At 50.2% G+C, this 23,293-nt stretch overlaps 1 protein-coding gene across 1 annotated transcript; it reads left to right on the plus strand.

The window, feature by feature from the left end:
* Positions 1 to 2,822: 2,822 nt before the first annotated feature.
* On the plus strand, positions 2,823 to 4,142 carry LOC119335737 (RING-H2 finger protein ATL3-like). Its single transcript, XM_037607824.1, has one exon. It carries the CDS (start codon positions 2,961 to 2,963, stop codon positions 3,921 to 3,923), a length of 963 nt encoding a protein of 320 aa, XP_037463721.1. The 5' UTR covers positions 2,823 to 2,960; the 3' UTR covers positions 3,924 to 4,142.
* The last annotated feature ends 19,151 nt before the right edge of the window (positions 4,143 to 23,293 follow it).

Raw genomic sequence — 23,293 nt, forward strand, 5'->3', positions numbered from 1 at the left:
GATGAAGCGGTGTCGGGAAGGCGTCGCCGTTGCTGCCGCTGGCAAGGAACCAGCGAAGGGATTTCTCCCGAAGACAGAGAGCCGAAGGTCAGAGGGAACTGCGGCCAGGGGCAGCAGTCCTCCATGCTAAACGCGGCTGACACGGGCACAAACCAGACGCAGCTGTAATGCCCAGCCGCGTAGGCGACCAGACCGAGGGCGCTGGAGCCTTATGGCCCGCCCGAGGCAGGGGAACCACGACAATCCACCCAGCACCCATGAGCATGGATCTGAGGGAGGGGTGGTGGGGGCGACGGCAGACGCACACGCCACGCCAGCGGCGGCGCAGCCCAGCCTGGGTGGCGTAGAGCAACAGGCTGCGAACAACATGGCGCACGACACGCAGGAGGGGAGTTTTGCCGGAGCGAAGGGATGCGGCGCACGGACACAGAGGTGGAAGACCCCGAGCCAGCCTGATGACCACCACGGTTGGGGCCACGCACTGAACGAAGGGGCGCCACCCAGAGTGCACGTCGCGCAGCCGGTGCAGACGGAGCTGGGAAGAGCGGTGCAGATCGAGCGAAGGTGGTCGCGGCACAAATGAATCTGGATCCGTGTGGGGCATCGACCTGAAGGCAGCCACACGCTGCAAAGGGCGCCCTCAACCAGATCCAGCGAGCACCGAGGCGGATGAGTGGGGAGGACGTTCGGATCCGGGTAAGCGGAGAAGATGGCCGACATGGTGGGTGGTGGAGTGAGGAAAACGGGGGTGTTGTATGGCGAGCTTCGCTGGAGAGAGCGGATCCCGCCGCCGCTAGCCACCGGCAGGCTTCGCCCAATGCCGTTTGCCGGCGGCGACGAGGGGATGTGGGTGGGGAAGGGGCTTAGTCGCCGGCCGGTGAGGTGCCCGCCCGAGTCGCCTCACGGAGACAACGCGGGGGGTGGGAAAAAAAATCTCCAGACTTGTTATTTTGATGCCATGGCTTCTCCGAAATTTCTTTCGAATCTACTCCGTCTAAATACACATGTTACACAAATATAAAATGTTTTTGCAGTTTAACGCACGGCGCAGATTCAGGAAATACTGCTACTCTGTAATTCAATCCCCGTACGTTCTGTGGAGCGGCAGAGATGATGTCCGTTGCATTTAAAACGCCATCAAGGTATTGCACCGCACCACATCCACATGGACCAGGACCACCACCTTAAACGTGCACTGTTATTTACGTGGGCTCTCACAGTGCAACGGACGGGTCAGCACGTCGTTGCCTGGCTGGTCGCCGGCATGGCAGTACGTACTACCGCCGAGTTTTTCTACTCTCCGTTTCACATTTTCTGGTATTGGTACGAAATTCAAACAACGAACTGCCCGCCAGTTCAGCGTGCATTCAATCACAGAGCCGTTGGTGATCCGTTGCGAAATTATTGGCTCCAGCAATCATAGCATTTATTTGCTGTTAGGATTTCGGTTTTAAACTTTTTTTTTGAGGGACATTAGCAAAACCCCTAGTACAAAGGAAAGTGTATGGCTCAGCAGTTTTGGTTGTCCCTTGTAGTATCTGACAATTCGAGATGCATTTCCATTTATGATGAATGTTTTCTCACTATTCAAGTTTTGCCATGGATGTATCGGTATTGGGCTGAATGGATAATTTGTGTTCTTCGAAATGGCCGGATTCTCAAGAATGAAAACCCCACTTTTAGTTAATGCAAAAGAACCCTAAAATAGGAGCTCAAGCTAGTTCTACGCAGAATAAAACATACTACCGTTCCTGCAAAAAATGATTTTGGAAACAACGACAAATATCATCTTTAAATGTCGTTATTCGGTCAGAATATGAATATATAGCACAAAGCAACACCCAAGCATGTAGGGAATGCAGATTGCTAGACAATGTCATCGCGATGCCATCATTTTGTAGACATGTGTTAGCTTCCCTTGCGATGCTTGTCTCGTGGGAGATTTGAAAATAAAGAAACAGAGTGTTCCGAAACACACAACCCTTCATATAATAAATGTCGAACAATATTGCGGGAGAAGTTATTTAATATCGGGATAGCGGTGGCAAATTTTCATCTAGCGGATAACTTCGAAACAAGGATAAGTAAGAAGTGTAGGCTTTTATCTGAGCCTTCGGCTACGGCCTCAGGAACTCACGCTAAAAGGTTGTGCCGCAGCGCGACGACTTATACACATGACGCACGTTTTCACTACACAAGTCATCTTGGCATCGACCTGATGTCCATCAACTAGTGAAAAACAGTGTACTAAACATTTCTAGAAACATTTTTCTTAATTGGCAAGCATTTTATATAAAAATAAGACAAAAAACATAAGATTCGTTACCAGCTTGAGTTCTTAGTCGGCACATGGCGGGCTGTGCATAGCTCATATCTGACGCATGTCGAGCTGAATTCCAAGCATACATTAGTATAATAAGTAACTGTTTGACCAAGGTTTTTATCCGGATGATATTTCTACTAGCAGCACGAATGGCCCGTGCAAAAGATGCGCAATGGCTCTGTACATTCGCAGGAAGGCGATGGAAGCCACATCGACCGTGACCGGCGAGGTCAGGTCAGCAGTCACCGGCGACGTCAGTTTCCCGCACATCCCGCGGCGGCGGCTGCCCGCGCTTCCGCCAGTTGGATGCTTCCCGGAGGCCGCCGGCGCACGTCGCGGCCGAGCCGAGAAGGCCCCGGCATCACCATCGAAACGGCCCAGTCAAACCCAGACCGCGCGACCCAGGCCCTGTTCCCTCGCTGAGAGAGCCCAACCACTAGTTGACAAAGTCCACCTCCCGTAAGCTAGCCGCCTAGACTAGACTCGCTCCCCCCCTTCAAATACCGTGCCACCACAGGCGGCCTCCTCCATTGCTTCTCTTCTCCTCTCTTCTTCCTCTCTCCGTTGCCAGAGCGCCGTCAGCCATCGTCGCCGGGAAACGGGAGTCACTTTGTTGCTGAGACTTGAGACGGGCAGAATGTCTTCTTCGCCTCCGGCGTCGACGGTGTCGGACGCGGCGGCGGCGGCGGGGCCGCCGTCGCAGCTGGCCATCAGCAACGGGGTGCTGCTGGCGGCGGTGATCTTCCTCTTCATGGTCGTCGTCTTCGTCTTCCTCCTCTACCTCTACGCCAAGCGCTTCCTGGGGGCCAACCCCATGCTCAACGGCGCCGGGACGGCCTCCTCGCGCTTCATCTTCGTCGGCGACTCCCCGTTCCCGCGCCGCGGCCTGCCGGCCTCCGTGCTCCGGACCCTCCCCGTGGCCGTATACGGCAGCGGCGCCTCGCCCAAGACGCCCGGCGGCGGGAGGAGGAGCAGCCGCGACGCGCTCGAGTGCGCGGTGTGCCTCTCGGAGGTGGCCGACGGCGAGAAGGTGCGGACGCTGCCCAAGTGCGGCCACCGCTTCCACGTCGACTGCATCGACATGTGGTTCCACTCCCACGACACCTGCCCGCTCTGCCGCGCCCCCGTCGGCGCCGACGCCGAGCCCGCCGCCGAGGGGCTCCCCCGCGTGCCGCGCGAGGACCACGCCACGCCGGAGTTCCCCATGTTCCCCACCAACGTCCTCTTCTGGGGCACCCACGACGACGTCTCCAACGGCGGCCTCGGAGGGATGCCGCCCCCGCCTGCCCCGGCGCCCCCGATCGCCGCCGCCTCCACCAGCTCCTCGGCGTCCGGGCGCAGGAAGGAGAACCTGGTGATCGACATCCCCACCCGGGCAATGGCGGTGGGCGCCGCGTCGTCCCCCGTGACGCCGCTGCCGGCGAGCGACCTGCGGTCCCCCATGTCCGCCCGGCTCCGCTCGCTGCGCCGGCTCCTGAGCAGGGGCAAGCAGGCCGTGGTGGGCGCGTCCTCCTCCAGCCCGCGCGGCGGCGGCGACATCGAGCAGGGCCTCGCCGGACGCCCGCCGAAGACGCCCAAGACACCTCCGGCGTCGAACTGATCCGAAAACTACATAGCTCTCTGGCGCATTGGCTCGCCTCGCCGATCACCGGAGAGTCTATACATACATGTGTTCATTCTTTCATCTTCTCCCCTTTAATTCTCTTTTCTTCTTCTCTTTTCCGCCAAGGATTTTGGCCAGAAATTCTGATGTAAACAAAAAGATGTTTGGCATTGGTGTCACTGATTGGTTATTGATGTCGATGGATCATTGATGAAATTGATTGGCTTTGTTCATAGTACAATGTTGATGAGATTGCTCTTCTACTTCTCTGGAGACCAGTGAGATGAATGTGTTTGAGTTGAACTCTGCTTCTTCATGCCTCACCAGCAGCACATTGCCGCATTCATCCACCAGCTCCAAAGAAAAGTCACCTTGTCTGTGACTGACTGTACTTGTGATTAGATAACAAATTATTACGACCGAGTTAATAAGTAGTAGTTCCGCAGCTGGAAGGAGACAATGCGATCCCTGAAGTCAGTCCTGAACCGCATCAGCGAGGGAGAAAAGGAGGAGCAAAGCAAGGGCACACCAAATGCGCCTGCGCCTAACTGACAAAGGCCCGGCCTATCTTTGTTTGAAAACAAAACAAGAATTCTACCGTGGATTGACCGGAACACCAGGTGTGCAAGCGTAGCCCTGGGCGTTCGGTTTATTCGGTTTACATGGTTCGGTTTATATGGTTTTTCGGTATGTATTGTATTAATACGGTATTAATACTTCAGGAAAAAAATCGGTTCGGTTCGGTTTATTTTCGGTATGGTTTTTCGGTTCGGTTTTAAAATGCACAGAGTGATGCAAGCGACAACCTCCGCGCTTTCTTGGCAAAGAGTTGGTTTCTGCTGACAGACAGACAAAAACCTAAACCTCTTTCCGCATGCCGCGTGAGGAAAGCACCTCAACCCGGCACTGCAGCTGGGAGCTGGCCAGCGGCCTCACAAGTTCCAGTGCCTTGAAGCGTCGCCTCGTCCAAGTCTTAAAAAATTCGAAATTCCGAACCAGTTTGCTTCCAGGCTCCAAGTACTGGCAAAGAAGAAAGTTTACCGGTAGTAGTCTGTCGTTTCGAAGTCGCTTCCGTCGAAGAAATTCTTCTTCTTTACCCGTTTGTTTCAGCTTTGCCGGTCGAACACGCCACGGCGACCCGTGTGTTGACACAGGGGACGCGCAGGGGTACAAAACTTTGACTTCACTTAATCAAATCACACGGTATATCCTGCTTATGTTTTTTTACTTGTTTATGAACCTCTTCTTTTTCTAAGGCAAGTTGCACTTGAGGAAGGATGAACTAGTACTACATGCATGTAGTATTACTGCCGAGCATGCCTCTTTCCGGGCAACAAGCACGTATATCCTGTTTTCACTCGCCATTCTCTTTATTTTATAGTACAATTTTTTTCCCTTAATACAAGTTGCCCTAACTTGTCTACGAAGTAGTAGTAGTGCACATTCAGGCGTTACTGCCCTGCATTTCGCGGCAAGGAGAACCCGGTCTATCTATCTATCAATTAAACATGTGCTGTATATCTACGTCGTCATTGTATATGCAGTTTTAATGGAGTACTGCTCGGGATGATTGTGTGGTTAAGTCGTGCGATCCAATGCGATTTAGTCGTATCGCGCGCAGTCATCGTGGATTCGTGGCATCTCATCATCAGGCTGAAGAAAAGGTCAGAATAGCAGTACTACGTACATGCTTGCGCGGCTGAATCCCGGTCCTAAACAGGGGTTGGGTTAGGTCCGGCATCACTTTCTGAAGCTTCCTTGCCGTTTCTACGTAGAGTACGTGCTTGCTTGCTCTGTCCTGTGTACGCACGTAGTCCTCTCATCGATCCCCAAGTGGATAACCTACGTGTGAGCCGCGTATAATAATACGTACTGGAGTAATCTGTCTTAACCAGATTGACATCCGATACATTTCGCCACGTTCGCTATGATTAGCTGCCGATGATTAGTTTTGGGTTGGAGAAGACGCGAGGGAATCTGGAAGGCTAGGGGGCAGCCGGTCGGAGTTGCCGGCACGAAAATGTGCGAGAGGATCAGAGCAGAGGGGCCGGGTCATGCATGGCACCGCGTCACGTGGAGGGGTTTCGTGTAGTCATATGTGGCCTGCCCGGGCTACCTACCATAGCCCGCCCCCTACGTGGTCAGGTGTAGCAGTAGTCTGTGGTGCAACTGTATCTCATGACTCAGCAGGCGTGCGTGGGGATGCGGTTGCGAGATCAATTCCTCGGGTCCGGGTGGTGGCGGTGGGCACGCGCGATGCCGGTCCCCGGCGGCGTGGGCGTGCCCGCCTGCGCCCGCGCCGGCGTCGCTCCCTCGTGGCTCGTGGGGGACGTGTGCGGCGCAGCGAGGAGTTGGGGTTGGACCCCGGCGCGCGCGTAGGGCAGGCAGCAGCAACGGCGCGGTGGAGGCGGTGGCGCCGGTGGGGTGCGTGAGACTCGCGCCAGACCGCGCGCGGATCGGGAGGAACGGATCCCGGTTTCCGCTGCCGTGGGAGCACCGCGGAGGGGAGGGGGGCCGTGCCGCCATGCGTGCCGTGGCGTGCGCGCCTGGAGTGTTCATTGGATCCCGCCCTGCGCGCGTGACGCGAGGAGGCGGGCCCGGGGCCTGGGGACGACGGCTTCGTCATGGGCCATGTGTTGTGCTCCCGACCTGACTCTCACGCACGGATGTTATGGCCCTATCATCATCACCGAGAGATTAGAGAGGGCGCAGTGGGCTTCGGTTTTAGAGAGGGCGCAGTGGGCTGCGGGAAATGTGAGCAAAAAAAAAATTTGGGAGGAAAAGAATACCAATTATATCAGATGCATGTGATAACAAATATAAATGTACCGTGCATCTGATGGTGTTTCAAACAATCGTGAATAATTTCCAAGTCATCTAACAGAACTATGGCTAATAACAATGAACCTTTCATGTCCATACTCCCGGTTAGGCCGAAAGGTTTAAATTTCATAACATCATCTAATAAATTTAAATGTACGCAAAAGTCTGTACAATCAAGAACATGTTTAGATGGAAGATATTTACATCTTTCTTGCATAACATAATAATAGAATGAGTGTGTTATGACTGTAGATAAACACACATCCGTAGATTTTGGCTGTCACTTAAAATGTTATTCCTGAAGTACTATCAGCAGCTTGCAAAGTGGAATGACAGACCTGAGGCCCTCAAATGGCAAAAACTACTTTGTACATAAAATATATTCTCACTCTCCAGTCCAGTCTAAACTCTTTCTGAAATATATATATATATATATATACTTTTTGAACAGATGGATGTCATATCAGACGGAAAAAGTAAAATGCTATCACGGAGTGTTTGGAGGAAAGGGGATCGACGCTTAACACCAAACTCCCTTTCCTACTACGTACATGTGCTTTATTATTTGGCCTGTGTACTGTTGATGTGATCTTTTATTTATAATTAGCAGTCACGGGAAAAAACTGAAGAATAGAGTACATGACCCGCTTGTTATTGTAGTCTGAAGTTGGACATCTCGCATGACCAACAGGAAGGAGCACAGCCGCAGAATGCTCGCCAAATGGCTTCGTCCCCAGCCGCAGAAGGATAGCTTGCCAAAAAAAGGCTATCATTGCCGCAGAATGCTCGCCGCAACAGCTGGATCAAGCACTTCTCTGAGCAGTGGCTGTTAATCTCCTTTCCATGGCTGAGGCCCTCACTGCGTTGCGACACTCAGGAGTCAGGACACTCCTTTCAGATACTCAGGAGTCAGGACACTCCTTTCAGATCTGGTGTGGGAGGGGGATTTTTTTAGTTGTTTTTTCAGTGGGCCCTAGAAGATCTAACCCAACTAGCTCCTCTCGCCCGGGTTAGTTTTTTTACATGGGTTAGATCCAACTTTTTTTTTTGAGGTAAAAGTCGCCGCTTTATTACCTTAAAACGAAGTTTGGGATCTCGTCCGCAATTACATCCAGAATACAATCTGGAGGTGCACCAACCCAAATCCTACAAAGTTCTTCACCTACACCTACTTTTGCTAATTTATGCGCGGCAACATTTGCTGAACGTCTAACCCAAGAAACTCTGAAATCTTCAAACGAACGGAGCATCGTCTTGATCTCCTCAAGCCACGGTCCCATCACTGACAAGTTCTTCTCTGGTTGTTTGAGCACATGTACAAGCGACTGGCAGTCCAGTTCAAGATGTACTTTTTGCACATTGATATCCGCTGCTACCCGAAGGGCCCGTTTGCATGCCATGATCTCGGCCACTTCAGGATCGACCACCTGCGGGAACAGGTGACACGCACTCGCCAGGAAGCCACCGTTCGCATCTCGCAGCACTACTCCTCCTCCCGCTCTTCCACCGTGTCTTGAGATCGCTCCATCGGAATTCGCTTTGATCCACCCCTCATCTGGCGCAGACCACCGTTGAAAGGCCGCTGGTTTGGTGATTCTGGGAGACTTTGCATGAACCTCTCTCCATTCCTTCACGTGAGAGCAAACTCTCTCTATGATTTCACGTGGGGCTTCAATCCTCCTTCCATCTCTTGTCTCATTACGAGCTAGCCACATAGCATATACAGAATGGATCATCATCTCCCTTTCATCCTCGTTGGCCGTGGCGAACCATTCGAGCAGCCAGTTGGCCAACTCACTCTGGGAGGCTGTGAAGATCGGTGGGGCTGCCACCGAGACTCCCTTTTCCGAGCGAAGCTGGCTCCAAAACTGAACCGAGTGCTGGCATGACCAAAATCGATGCAAGATCGTTTCCTCTCGCCCGCATACCACACAAAACACCCCTGGTTTGATACGCCTGCGATGGAGTTCAACCCCGACAGCTAGGCCGTTCCTAATGACCCTCCACATGTGAATTTTTGCTTTGTTCGGTGCACTAGTATCCCACAGCCCCAGATAACCTTTGTGTCTGCTTACGGAGCTTGACGATTCCGGCTGTCCGGATCTCACCTTGTTCATAGTCATTCTGAGGTGGTAGGCCGAGCGCACCGAGAACACCCCATTCTTAATATAGTTCCAAGCTAACGTGTCTTCTGTTCCCGGTCCCCCAACTGCAATTTGTTTTATGTCAGCCGCATCATCAGGGGAGAACATCTCATCAACCCGAGCCGAACTCCACGAGGTGCCATCCGGTGACAGCAGATCCGCCACCCTTGTCACTCCCTGGACATATACGGCTCCCAATGGCTTCATACTCCCGCTCCTAGGGATCCAATTGTCATGATGAACATTAATCTTGGACCCATCTCTGACTCTCCAAATCAGCCCCTCTCGCAGCAGGTCTCGCCCATGTAGTATACTTCTAAAAGTGAACGATCCCCCCGAGGGGCACGTAGCCGACATAATGGAGTTATCCGGAAAGTATCTCGCCTTAAGGACACGTGCACACAGCGAGGCTGGATATAGCAAGATCCTCCATGCCTGCTTTGCTAGGAGAGCTTGATTAAATGCTTCCGGGTCTCTAAAGCCAAGACCACCATCACATTTTGCTGCACACATCTTCTCCCATGAAATCCAATGCACTTTCTTATCACCATTCGTTGCACCCCACCAGAATTTTGACGAGATCGAAGTCAGGTTCCGGCACATTTTCTTTGTGAGATGAAAACAACTCATGGTGTAAGTAGGTGTAGCTTGGAGAACAGATTTTACTAGTACCTCTCGTGCAGCCTTAGACAGTCCTTGACCTTTCAACCCATTAACTTTTCCTTTTGAACACTCAGTAACGTACTTGAAAGTCCCTTCTTTGGACCTACCAACCAGTGTTGGGAGGCCCAAATATCTCTCACTAAGCGCTTCATTATGCACGCCCAGAGCATTTTTTAGTTGTACCTTTGCATCCTCTTGACTCCCTTTGCCAAAGAAAATTGCTGACTTCTGCAAATTAATGCGTTGGCCAGACGCTTCCTGATATTTCCTTAGAATCTCTTTCAAGGCCAGCATATTTTCAGTGGATCCCTCAAGGAAGACAATACTATCGTCAGCAAACAGAAGATGTGTAACATGGGGGCCAGTTCTCCCAAAAGAAACACCCTTGATCAGCTTTTCCTCTTGCGCCTTTCTTAACAGAGCAGAAAAACCTTCAACACAAAACAGAAAAAGGTACGGCGATAACGGGTCCCCCTGCCTAAGTCCACGAGAGGGGATGAATCCTCTCGAGAGGCCTCCGTTGAGCTTTACAGAGAACCTTGCTGTAGTCACACACCGCATGATCATGGAAATCCATTCTGGGGCAAATCCCACTCGCACTAACATCTGTTGCAGGAAGGTCCACTCGACCCTATCGTATGCCTTCATCATATCAAGCTTGACCGCGCACAAGTGCCTTTTCCTCTTCCTGTTACGAATAGCATGCACACACTCATATGCCACCAGGACATTGTCAGTGATCAATCGGCCGGGTACAAATGCACTTTGTTCCTCGGAAATAAGGACAGGAAGAAGACACTTTAACCTATTTGCCAAGACCTTCGTTGCAATTTTATAAAGAACATTACACAGGCTGATCGGTCTGAATTGAGTAAGCAACTCCGGTGAGTTAACTTTAGGAATCATGACAATTACCGTTTCATTGAACGCCTCAGGAACTGCCTCCCCATATAAGAAGTCCTTAATCGCCCGGCACACATCATCCTTTACCAGAGACCAGTGTCGTTGGTAAAAAAGTGCAGGTAATCCGTCAGGCCCCGGCGCCTTAGTAGGCCCCATTTGAAACAAAGCTTTTTCGATTTCATCATTTGTAATCGCTGCAATTAGTCTTTCGTTCATTTGCGCAGTAACGGAGGGTGCTAAGTTGTCCAGCACCTCATTTGCTCCAGCCGACCCCTCTGAAGTGAAAAGCTGTTCATAAAAAGCCGCCGCCATCTCCCTCATTTCTTCATTCACCGTGCACGTTGTGCCATCCTCACGCTTGAGCGCACGGACTGTATTCTTTCTCTTTCTATGCGAGGCCCTGTTCTGGAAATACTTGGTATTTTGATCCCCCGCTTTCAACCAGTCCACACGTGAACGTTGCTTGTAAAAGACTTCTTCTCTTGTGAATATTTCTCTTAGCTGCTGTTCAATCTCTCGGGCCTCCAGTGAGGATCTCGGACTCTGGGAGGCTGTGAAGATCGGTGGGGCTGCCACCGAGACTCCCTTTTCCGAGCGAAGCTGGCTCCAAAACTGAACCGAGTGCTGGCATGACCAAAATCGATGCAAGATCGTTTCCTCTCGCCCGCATACCACACAAAACACCCCTGGTTTGATACGCCTGCGATGGAGTTCAACCCCGACAGCTAGGCCGTTCCTAATGACCCTCCACATGTGAATTTTTGCTTTGTTCGGTGCACTAGTATCCCACAGCCCCAGATAACCTTTGTGTCTGCTTACGGAGCTTGACGATTCCGGCTGTCCGGATCTCACCTTGTTCATAGTCATTCTGAGGTGGTAGGCCGAGCGCACCGAGAACACCCCATTCTTAATATAGTTCCAAGCTAACGTGTCTTCTGTTCCCGGTCCCCCAACTGCAATTTGTTTTATGTCAGCCGCATCATCAGGGGAGAACATCTCATCAACCCGAGCCGAACTCCACGAGGTGCCATCCGGTGACAGCAGATCCGCCACCCTTGTCACTCCCTGGACATATACGGCTCCCAATGGCTTCATACTCCCGCTCCTAGGGATCCAATTGTCATGATGAACATTAATCTTGGACCCATCTCTGACTCTCCAAATCAGCCCCTCTCGCAGCAGGTCTCGCCCATGTAGTATACTTCTAAAAGTGAACGATCCCCCCGAGGGGCACGTAGCCGACATAATGGAGTTATCCGGAAAGTATCTCGCCTTAAGGACACGTGCACACAGCGAGGCTGGATATAGCAAGATCCTCCATGCCTGCTTTGCTAGGAGAGCTTGATTAAATGCTTCCGGGTCTCTAAAGCCAAGACCACCATCACATTTTGCTGCACACATCTTCTCCCATGAAATCCAATGCACTTTCTTATCACCATTCGTTGCACCCCACCAGAATTTTGACGAGATCGAAGTCAGGTTCCGGCACATTTTCTTTGTGAGATGAAAACAACTCATGGTGTAAGTAGGTGTAGCTTGGAGAACAGATTTTACTAGTACCTCTCGTGCAGCCTTAGACAGTCCTTGACCTTTCAACCCATTAACTTTTCCTTTTGAACACTCAGTAACGTACTTGAAAGTCCCTTCTTTGGACCTACCAACCAGTGTTGGGAGGCCCAAATATCTCTCACTAAGCGCTTCATTATGCACGCCCAGAGCATTTTTTAGTTGTACCTTTGCATCCTCTTGACTCCCTTTGCCAAAGAAAATTGCTGACTTCTGCAAATTAATGCGTTGGCCAGACGCTTCCTGATATTTCCTTAGAATCTCTTTCAAGGCCAGCATATTTTCAGTGGATCCCTCAAGGAAGACAATACTATCGTCAGCAAACAGAAGATGTGTAACATGGGGGCCAGTTCTCCCAAAAGAAACACCCTTGATCAGCTTTTCCTCTTGCGCCTTTCTTAACAGAGCAGAAAAACCTTCAACACAAAACAGAAAAAGGTACGGCGATAACGGGTCCCCCTGCCTAAGTCCACGAGAGGGGATGAATCCTCTCGAGAGGCCTCCGTTGAGCTTTACAGAGAACCTTGCTGTAGTCACACACCGCATGATCATGGAAATCCATTCTGGGGCAAATCCCACTCGCACTAACATCTGTTGCAGGAAGGTCCACTCGACCCTATCGTATGCCTTCATCATATCAAGCTTGACCGCGCACAAGTGCCTTTTCCTCTTCCTGTTACGAATAGCATGCACACACTCATATGCCACCAGGACATTGTCAGTGATCAATCGGCCGGGTACAAATGCACTTTGTTCCTCGGAAATAAGGACAGGAAGAAGACACTTTAACCTATTTGCCAAGACCTTCGTTGCAATTTTATAAAGAACATTACACAGGCTGATCGGTCTGAATTGAGTAAGCAACTCCGGTGAGTTAACTTTAGGAATCATGACAATTACCGTTTCATTGAACGCCTCAGGAACTGCCTCCCCATATAAGAAGTCCTTAATCGCCCGGCACACATCATCCTTTACCAGAGACCAGTGTCGTTGGTAAAAAAGTGCAGGTAATCCGTCAGGCCCCGGCGCCTTAGTAGGCCCCATTTGAAACAAAGCTTTTTCGATTTCATCATTTGTAATCGCTGCAATTAGTCTTTCGTTCATTTGCGCAGTAACGGAGGGTGCTAAGTTGTCCAGCACCTCATTTGCTCCAGCCGACCCCTCTGAAGTGAAAAGCTGTTCATAAAAAGCCGCCGCCATCTCCCTCATTTCTTCATTCACCGTGCACGTTGTGCCATCCTCACGCTTGAGCGCACGGACTGTATTCTTTCTCTTTCTATGCGAGGCCCTGTTCTGGAAATACTTGGTATTTTGATCCCCCGCTTTCAACCAGTCCACACGTGAACGTTGCTTGTAAAAGACTTCTTCTCTTGTGAATATTTCTCTTAGCTGCTGTTCAATCTCTCGGGCCTCCAGTGAGGATCCCGTACCCAGAGCCCTTGTTTTTGCTTCCACCAACTGGTTCTTTAGCTTTGAGATTTGGCGCCGGATTGACCCGAAAACTGCTCTTGCCCATCGCTGCATGCTGGATGAAACACATCCCAGCCTTTGCATGCATGCACGTATTCCTGTTTCACCTACGCCCGAGGCTTGCCATGCATCAGCTACCATCTGGTCATATTGATCATGTGTGGTCCATGCTTCCTCGAAACGAAACGGAAAGTCTCCGCACTGCTTCTGGCGTGGAGCTGTCTCCAACGCCCTAATCACAAGGGCCTGATGGCCAGATTCTTCTGTCATCACATGCTCCACTGTAGTCTTCGGGAAGAGATCGAGAAATGCTTCATCGCATGTGGCTCTGTCCAACCGAACTTGTATGTTATCTCCTGCATCCCTCTTGTTGTCCCACGTGTACGGGTAGCCTGAGAACCCTAGATCAACCAGGCCGCAGTCGGCCAAGCATTCTCTAAAATCTTCCATCTGTGCAAAACTTCTTCTGTTACCTCCTATCTGATCGGTGTGGAACAGAGCTTCATTGAAGTCGCCCGCACACAGCCACGGCAAACTATCTTGTGCTCGCAGGAAACGTATCGCATCCCATGATTTCTTGCGTAACTCGTTATTGGGCTCCCCATAGAATCCAGTGAATCTACAGGTTTTCCCTTCCCAGACTATTTCAGCATCCACAAAATATTGGCACCAAGGCCTAACCGTTACTTGCACAGTATCCCTCCACCAAAGAGCCAAACCACCACTCTTCCCATTACAATTTACCGCCATCCCCGATCTGAACCCCAAACTCCATTTGATTTTCTCCATCGCCCTGTCTTTCTTTTTTGTTTCACTTAGGAATACCACCGCTGGGTTGTATGACCGTATCAGGTCCCGTAGTTCGCCCACCGTCGAGTCCAACCCCAATCCTCGACAGTTCCAGGCCAAGATGTTCATTGTGTCCGGCGACCCCGCGTCGCGGGGTCCGCCGCTTTGTCATCACGCTCGGAGATACGGTCAAACACCGAAGACACTTTCTGCCTTGTGTCGCGAATGAATGTATCATTAGTGGTAAACCTGTCAGAGTCACCTTTAGCTACCCATTGCTGCTTCGGCCTCCTCTTCCTTTCCCATGTATAATCATGTCTTGGGCTTGTTGGATAGCGCTGTTCCTCATAGCCCGATCTTGGCTTCCTTACGTAGTGGCCTTTCCTTCGTTCCTTGTCTCTGTAGTGGTTTGACATTCCTTCCCCAGTCTGATCCCATGCACTGTATTGCTGGTAGTTGGCTCTTAGCTCAGCCTACCTGTTTAGTTGTCTCTGTCTCAGTTCATTGCGCATGTCCTTCTCTCTCTTTTGTTCTAGTCCCTCTCTCAGATCCTTACCCCTAGACTCAGCCAGCCCGTGCTGCTGTTTGTTAGGGCTTGATACCTCTCCCTTTTCCCTCTTATCACCATCGCCAGTGCGGGAGGCCTCTGAGTTTTCAAACTCATGATGCAAATTGCGTTTGGTTGGGGCATCCCGAACCGACCCTGTCTTCATCCTTGCACCCCCAGCATCGGTTGATCTAAAACTCCCTTGACTGTTTGCACTTCCAGATGGTCCCCTGCCGGATCCCTCTTTCATCGGAACGGCCCGGCCGGATGAGGCTCGAAGCAATTCTCCCCACTGATCATCCGACTTCACAGGAGGAACACACCCTTCTACGCCATGTACCAGCCGCCCGCACTCAAAGCAAAAGTGCGGAATCTTTTCATAGGTGAAATCGAACCAGGTTTGTTCAAGGTCCTCTTCAGATTTTTTGAGATAAAAACCTCTCACCAAAGGTTCAAATATTGAAAGTTTAGTCCTGAAACGGAGTTCTGCACCCTTTGCAAAACCATCTTTCTCCACATCCACGCGGACTACTTCTCCCAGCCAATTACCAAGAGCTTCACCAAAAGCCTTCGATCGTTTATCCAGTGGGAGATCAGCAACTCTTACCCAAACCTCTATTGAGTCAAAAACCATCTCTGATGGCCTAGTTGCACCATCATAATCCTTAAGCACCATCACATTGAAATCAAATTGCCAAGGGCCGTTGTTAAGCGCATGTTTCCAGTCGCCTTCGCTGCCGAAGTTCACCAGAAACATGTTTCTCCCGATGATCTTGAACTTAGCCTCCCTGTGCAGGCCCCAAGTCCTCGGCATCGACTTCTCTAACGCACGTTGGTTCATCATCCTCGGCGTGAAAGCTTTTCCGATTGCAGACCACCTTGCAGCCCTCGGTTGGTCCTGCTCAGAATCCTTAAAAACAAAACCCGTGGCCTCTTTCTCTGTCAATACCAGCCCGTCCAGACGCGCCAAGAGCCCAGCCGCTTCCGCTGACATCTTCCCATCTGCAGGTGACTGCGACGACGATACCCTGCTTGTTCCGCCCAGTGGCGTCTTCATCGAGGAAGCCTCTTGCGTTTTCTGAGTCGACGGTCCCGGTGTAGCAGCCGCCTTCTCCTTCCTCGGCGTAGCCGCCACCTTCTCAGCCCCCGCCGCCACCTGCGACGACGCTGGTCCGTTCCTCATCCTGTCCGCCATGGCACAACCACGGGAGAGCAGATGCACGCCGATCCGCACGTTGGGGGACGCCGCCGTCCCTTCACGTGCCACCGGATTCTCACCACCACCGAGTGAAAAACCCTAACCCTAGCTCTCGAGACAATCGCCAAACAATCGCCTCAATCGCCTCTCCTTGTTTTCCGCTCCTGGTGGACCCGCAACAACTCACCGGCATGGGTTAGATCCAACTAGCTGAAACTAACCCATGTGTTTGGATTCTTTGGAGTTAGTTCAGGCAAAACTAACTCAATCTAACTCTAACTGAGGGATCCAAACGGGGCCCATAAAGAAAGATAGCCAGCCCAGCGGCAATGCAGCTAGCTTCTTCGCATGGAGACGAAGACAGCAGCAATGCGGATTCACTGTTGTGCCGGACTCGGAGAGCCGTCGGAGGCGAGGAAGCCGACAGTCGTGCCTGAAAAGCCTACCGGCATGGGGGTTGCAACGGGTGAAAATCTTGTCCGAGGGATTCGTGGAGGAGCCGGAGACCCGTCGGATGTGAGGCTATCATACGGAATGAGATGAGACGTCAGAGGCGAGGCAGCCTAGCGGTCGTGACAGAGAGTCGGCAGCGGCGGCGAGCGGCCAGCCCGCACCGTAGGAGCGTCATCACGTGGAGATCGTCGTCCAGCTGCCGTACCCTACGATGGATAGAAGGTAGATCTTTTATATGAGGAAGGAGGATTCTGTGGTTGGTCGGTGTTCACGGCTGGAACCCTCCACCTCCTCTGCCATTGCCTGCACTTGCCGATGAGCCGCTCGTTCGCGAGAGCAGCAAGCGTTGGCAGGTGATCTAACTGGAGATCAGGTTCCGGTCACCACAATGCAATGCCCAAACAGGGGTTATATATATGCTGCAATTAGGAGGAAAACGGGTGGCATGAGGGAGTTGAAGGGAAATGGTGTAATGGCGTGGTTACCATCAGTTTCGTCTCCCGTTGGTGGCATGCATGGAACTTTAATAAAAGTGTAAAGAAACAGTGCGAATGAACAGTAATCACTGATCTAATCTGATTGACTGCAATGATGTACATATTTATATGTCCGGAGGGGACACGTCGCACAGTCGCGACGCTTACAAGAGGCAAGATTAGAAGGACGCGTCCGTTACATTAGGACGTGACACATCGGGGGAGAAACCGCACATCGGTTTTGAAAAGCTGGAATTTCCCTTTAATTAAACTAATTAACTGAATCTTAACACTCCCCCTAATCCCTGCTTTCATTATTCTTGTAAACATCATCATCACCATGACCAGTCTCCTCCAAAAACCCTATAGAAAAAATATGAGGAGATATGTACAATATGTCATCAAAAACTCCTTCCAAAAACCCAATGGGAAAATTTGGAGAAACCGACATATCATAATGCACGTATTACTATTGCCTCATTAAAAACATTTCATAAGAAACCATTTAGGAAAAACTTATAAAGGAAAAGAGTGCAATATCAAAGATCTGAGGATCACAAACAGATTATCATTCAGGGAGACACTCCCCCTGAACTTTGCAAGTCCCGAAGTCGTTTCATACCAATTCCATTGATGTACTTCTCAAATAAAGAATTTGACTTTGTGAACAAATCAGCAAGATTATCACATGACTTCATTTACAAAATATTTATCTTCCCAGTTTCCTGTAACTCATGGGGATAAAATAATTTAGGAAAAATATGCTTTGTAATATTGCTCTTTATATAACCTGTTTGCATCTGTGTAATACATGCAACATTATCTTCATAGATAACAGTGGGTGATTCCAATGATCCAACCCCACTTGTACTTTCAATAAAGTTATCATTCTGCGAAGCCATGCACATTCACGTGATGCTTCAAACAAAGCAATAATTTCAGAATGATTCGTGGACGTAGCCACCATAGTTTGTTTTGTCGACTTCCAAGAAAAGGTCGTACCTCCACTCAAGAAGACAAAACTAGTCTGTGATCTGGCATTATGGGGATCCGATAGGTATCCAACATCACAATATCCCACCATGGTCTTATCTTGATTTTTCTGATAGAATAAACCAAGATCTTTGGTGCCTTGAAGATATCTGAAAATGTTCTTCACACCAACCCAATGCCTCTTTGTTGGTGATGCACTGAATCTAGCCAATAAATTTACTGCAAATGATATATCAGGCCTGGTGCAGTTCGCTAGATACATCAGTGCTCCAATAGCACTGAGGTAAGGAAACACATGTCCTAATACCTCTTCATCATCACCCTTAGGTTTAAATGGGTCTTTATCTTTATCAAGAGATCTAACCACCATTGGTGTTTTCGATGGATATGCTTTATCCATATTAAATTTCTCAAGAATCTTTTGGATATAAGCAGACTGATGAACAAGTATTCCTGAAGGAAGATGTTCAAGTTTTTTTTTGCGGGAGAAATAGCATTGCATTACTCAATCACAACGTCCTTACAATCAAGAGAAGCTATTTCCACTACTTCATCTGGACCCTATCCTAACCAAGTCAAGGTCCTGCCTTGGGTTCTAGCAAACTTAGCTAAGCAATCGCTAGTTTTATTTTGAGATCTAACTATATGAGAAATACAAGTCTTTCTTAAACCCATTAAGTGCTTAATCTCTCTCACAATAGAGCAATAAACTGAACGATCCGTATCCAAGCTTGATATGAGAGAGACTGCTTCGAGAGAGTCCATCTCCACCATGATCGGCAAATCACTTCGCTGCAAGGCAAGGGACAAGCCTTCCATACACGCGCATAACTCCGCCTCAAGGGAGTCTCTGCACGAAAACAACACCCTGCATGACGAGAAGTTAATAGCTCCTTGATGATCCCGTAAGATCATCCCCGCACCAGCCTGTTTTGACGCAACAAAAGACCCATCGGTATTCAATTTACACCACCCTGGCTCCGGCGTATTCCAACTCCGTTCATCCTGCAGATCAACGCTTCTCCCCCTTCTCGTTGTATCCTTCCATACAATGTAAGATTTGCCTTTAGCTGGGTCAGCCTGTGGGTTCTGCTTAGCACCAACCAAGGCCACCAGATAGCTTTGAAGAAAGCTTAGAGAGACCTCCATAGGCGGGGCAGGCTTATCATGAACTAGTTCGTTTCGGACAAACCAACTCCTCCAGAAAATCAATAGTAACATTGTTCGTTCCAGGTTGGTAAGAGGATCCAGGACGTGTAGCAGCCACTCTTTCCCGTTATTAAGTATTGAAGTGATATCTGGGAGCCTCCATACCTTGGCCATGGCCAAAAACAGATCACGCCCAAGCTGGCAGCGCACGAACGGATGGAAGTTATCCTCCTCTTCTACTCCACATACCGGACAAATACCCGTGGTTTCCAATCCAATACGATGTTTCCTCTGCCATGTGGGTAGTGCATCATTCGACAAGCGCCAAGCAAAGTGCTTCATCGTTGGGGTGGCGTCACACTTCCAAATGAAATCCTAGCAAGCACGACTTCCCGACGGCGCCGCGCTTGACGCCACCGCCGAGCTACGATGAACCTCATCAAAATCCAATTCATAAGCTGATTTAACTGTAAAGATACCATGTCTGCCGGGGCCCCAGGCGATCACATCTCCCGCCATCCTCGGAGACGCACGAATCTTCATTATTTCATGTACATCTGCAGCCACAAAATATTCCCGAAGGAGCTCGACTTTTCAAGACCATTAGTGTTTAGCAGACCAGAAACAAACCGAATACGGCAGCGCCCTTGGGGGGAGATCGGTTTATATGAAAAGGGTCTCGGGATCCAGCTATCCTGCCACACCCGTATGCTTGCTCCGTCCCCTACTCGCCATAGCAGCCCCTTCTTCAACAAATCCATCCCATGGCATATGGCCTGCCAAGATGATGACCCATTCCCAACAAAAACCGTGTCTTCCAACTTGCCATATGGGTAATAACGTGCCTTTAACACCCTAGCACAGAGGTTGTTCGGCTTCGTTAAGAGCCTCCACGCCTGCCTAGCCAGCAGGGCCTGGTTAAACATCCGAAAGTCACGAAAACCAATACCTTCCCTGTCCTTAGGCTGCAAGAGATGGTCCCAATTCTTCCAATGCACCTTGCTTTTACCCTTTGCCGATCCCCAATAGAAATTCCGCACCATGCGTATAAGGCATCACAAAATGAAAACGGTAGCTTGAAGACGCCCATAATATAAGTTGGAAGCGCTTGCGCAACCGACTTTATCAACACTTCTCTCCTCGGTTGGGCCAAGAGGCCATCCCCCCATTGTATCAACCGTTTGGTGAGCCGAGTCTGTAGATTCTGAAAACGCCCCTTAGACATCCGCCCTTCCGGCGTCGGCAGGCCCAAATATTTCTCCTCAAAGTGAATGCTCGTTATATTAAGCACTGACCTTACTTCCTCCTGAACCGCAACGGGGCAAGCGTCGCCAAAAAGAATGGAGCACTTGGAGGGGTTTAGGCATTGCCCCGTTGCCTTCTCATAGAAGTCCAACACCATTTTAACCTCATCTGCTTGCTCCCTCGAAGCCTCAAAAAACAGCAATGTATCGTCAGCAAACAATAGGTGTGAGATGCCCGGTCCTCGTCCAGCAACATGTACCGACTTAATGACACCCGTAGCCACTTTGCTCTTTAATAGAGCTGATAGGCCATCTGCCACAAGCAAAAAAAGAAACGGAGAGAGCGGATCTCCTTGCTGAAGCCCACACGTCGGTGCAAACGAATCCAAGACGGTTCCATTAAGTTTGACAGAGTATCTCACCGACGTGACACACGACATTATGCAGTCAACCCATCGCTGAGAGAAACCCAACTTTTGCATCATTTGCCTCAAGAAGACCCAATCTACTCGATCATATGCTTTTGATAGATCCAGTTTGTAAGCACAAAAGCTCTTTGTGGGATCCTTCTCCTGCTTGATATGATGTATACACTCGAAAGCAACTAGTGCATTATCTGTAATCATCCTTCCTGGAATGAAGGCACTTTGCTCGGGAGATATGAGATCGTCCAACAACGGCCTCATCCTATTCACTAGGCACTTTGAGATGACCTTATAGATAACATTACACAAACTAATGGGCCTATAGTCCGTAATTCTTACCGGGTTGGGAACTTTGGGAATAAGTACAATCAAAGTGGAATTCACTCCCTCCGGCATGACACCAGTGCTGAAAAAATCCTTCACCGCAGCCAACACACCCTCCTTTAGGGTGCTCCAATTCCGCTGAAAGAATCTAGCGGGAAAACCATCCGGACCCGGAGCTTTTAGTGGCCCAATTTGAAACAAAGCATCTGAGATCTCTTTATCAGTAAAAGGCGCACACAACTTGGTGTTATCCTCCTCAGTCACCACCGAGTTAATTAGATCCAAAATAGGCCCTGCATTAAGTGTGGGATCGGCTGTAAAAATGTCATGGAAATACCTGTTAGCCACTTCCCCCATAGAGGCCAGATCGGAATGAACTACACCGACACTATCCGTCAACTCTCTAATCTTGTTCTTCCTCGCCCTCCAAACTGCTTTACTCTGGAAGTATTTTGTGTTTCTGTCCCCCTCCTTCATCCACGTGATACGTGATCGTTGTAACCAAATCATCTCTTCTTGGTACAAAAGCTCATTCATTTTATCCGTCACTCTTGCGATATCTTGGCGATCTGCGTTCATATGCATCAACTCCTCTAGCTGGGTACGGGACTTGGCGAGCTCTCTTGTAATATTACCGGATTTTTTGCTCCACAACCTAAGAGCGGTCATTGTTTTAGACAGAGCGTCCCGCAACTAAGACAGATTATGAACTCCCCCCACTGCCTCCCAAGCTTCCTTTATCACCTCCGGCAAGGACTCATCACGCTCCCAAAACACCTCGTACCTCCTATGCTTACCACCTAGCGGCCCTGGGTCGGACGAACCCTTTAGGACAAGGGCCACATGGTCTGAACACGGCGAAGGAACATGCACGACCGCAGCATAAGCAAACAGATTTCTCCACGCATTAGTTGCGGCTGCCCTATCCAGCCTTACCTTCACATTACCTCCTCCTCCTCTTTTATTATCATATGTATAGGGCACACCAACGAAGCCAAGGTCAACTAGGCCACAGATCTCCAATGTATCCCGAAAAGCAATCATTTGTGACTCACCACACGGTGTAGCAGATAGATGTTCAAAGTCCCACATGGCCTCGTTGAAGTTGCCGATCACAAGCCAAGGTAAGTCATTCACTGCCTTTAAATGCTCGAGTTTTGACCACATAATGCGTCTGTTTTCTACTCTTGGTTCACCGTAAATACAAGTGATCCTCCATTGCGCCGCCCCTCCTGAACACGCACCAGTGCATCAATAAAGTGTTCTTCCTTTCCTAGGATCTCCACTTCATAGTTCTCATGCCAAAAAAGAGCAAGACCGCCGCTCATACCAATGCTATCAACCCCAGCAAAACCCCTCAACCCAATCCTCCGACGCACCTTTTTTATTTTCTCAGCCTTCTGTCTTGTTTCACACAAAAATACCATATTGGGGGAATGCGACTGACAGATAGTCGCTAACTCACGAACTGTCTGGGTATTCCCCCCCTCCCCGGCAGTTCAAACTTAAGACATTCATTGGGCCCGGCGGTCCCCCATGAAGGAGGCCGCCTCTTCAGTCATGGTTGTATCACCATCCTTCCCCTCTTCCCCTTGCTTTCTTATCTTCACGATGGGCACCTTGCCCGGGGTAGATGACGAAGCCGCCACATTATTCACCCCTGAACCACCCCCCCTCTAACATCAGGACGGTGTTCGGGACTTTGCTCATAAGGTTTGGCACTGGTTGCCCACGAACCATAACAACACCATCCACCCCCATAAGCCTCTTACGGGCCGTCCGCACTTCATCATCACCAATATTGGGAGCTCCTGGCACGTTGTGTACACCACCCTCCACCAGTTGTGTATCATCATCAACATTACTTGCATGAGCTCCTTCTGAACCAACTCTTCCACCTGAGCCTCCTACGCATCTACCTCCACCTCTACCAGCCTGCCTTGCTCCACCCTCCCCCCCGCCTTGGCCTGCAGCCCTCCCTCCTCTACCACGCCCTACACCACCTCCCGACATGGCCGGCTCACTACTCCAATGCAACCAATCCCCCCATCCGCACTCGCCGGGATCATGAAACCCGTCCCCGCACTCCTCCACCACATGCCCCATACAGCCACAGAAAAAACAGAAGTCCGGCATCTTCTCATACGTAACAGGGTACCGTTTCATCTCCTTAAGTGTGATACTCACAAACCTCACCAAT

The sequence above is a fragment of the Triticum dicoccoides genome, chromosome 7B (assembly GCF_002162155.2).
Source record: "Triticum dicoccoides isolate Atlit2015 ecotype Zavitan chromosome 7B, WEW_v2.0, whole genome shotgun sequence".
In the NCBI taxonomy this organism is placed as follows: Eukaryota; Viridiplantae; Streptophyta; class Magnoliopsida; order Poales; family Poaceae; genus Triticum; species Triticum dicoccoides.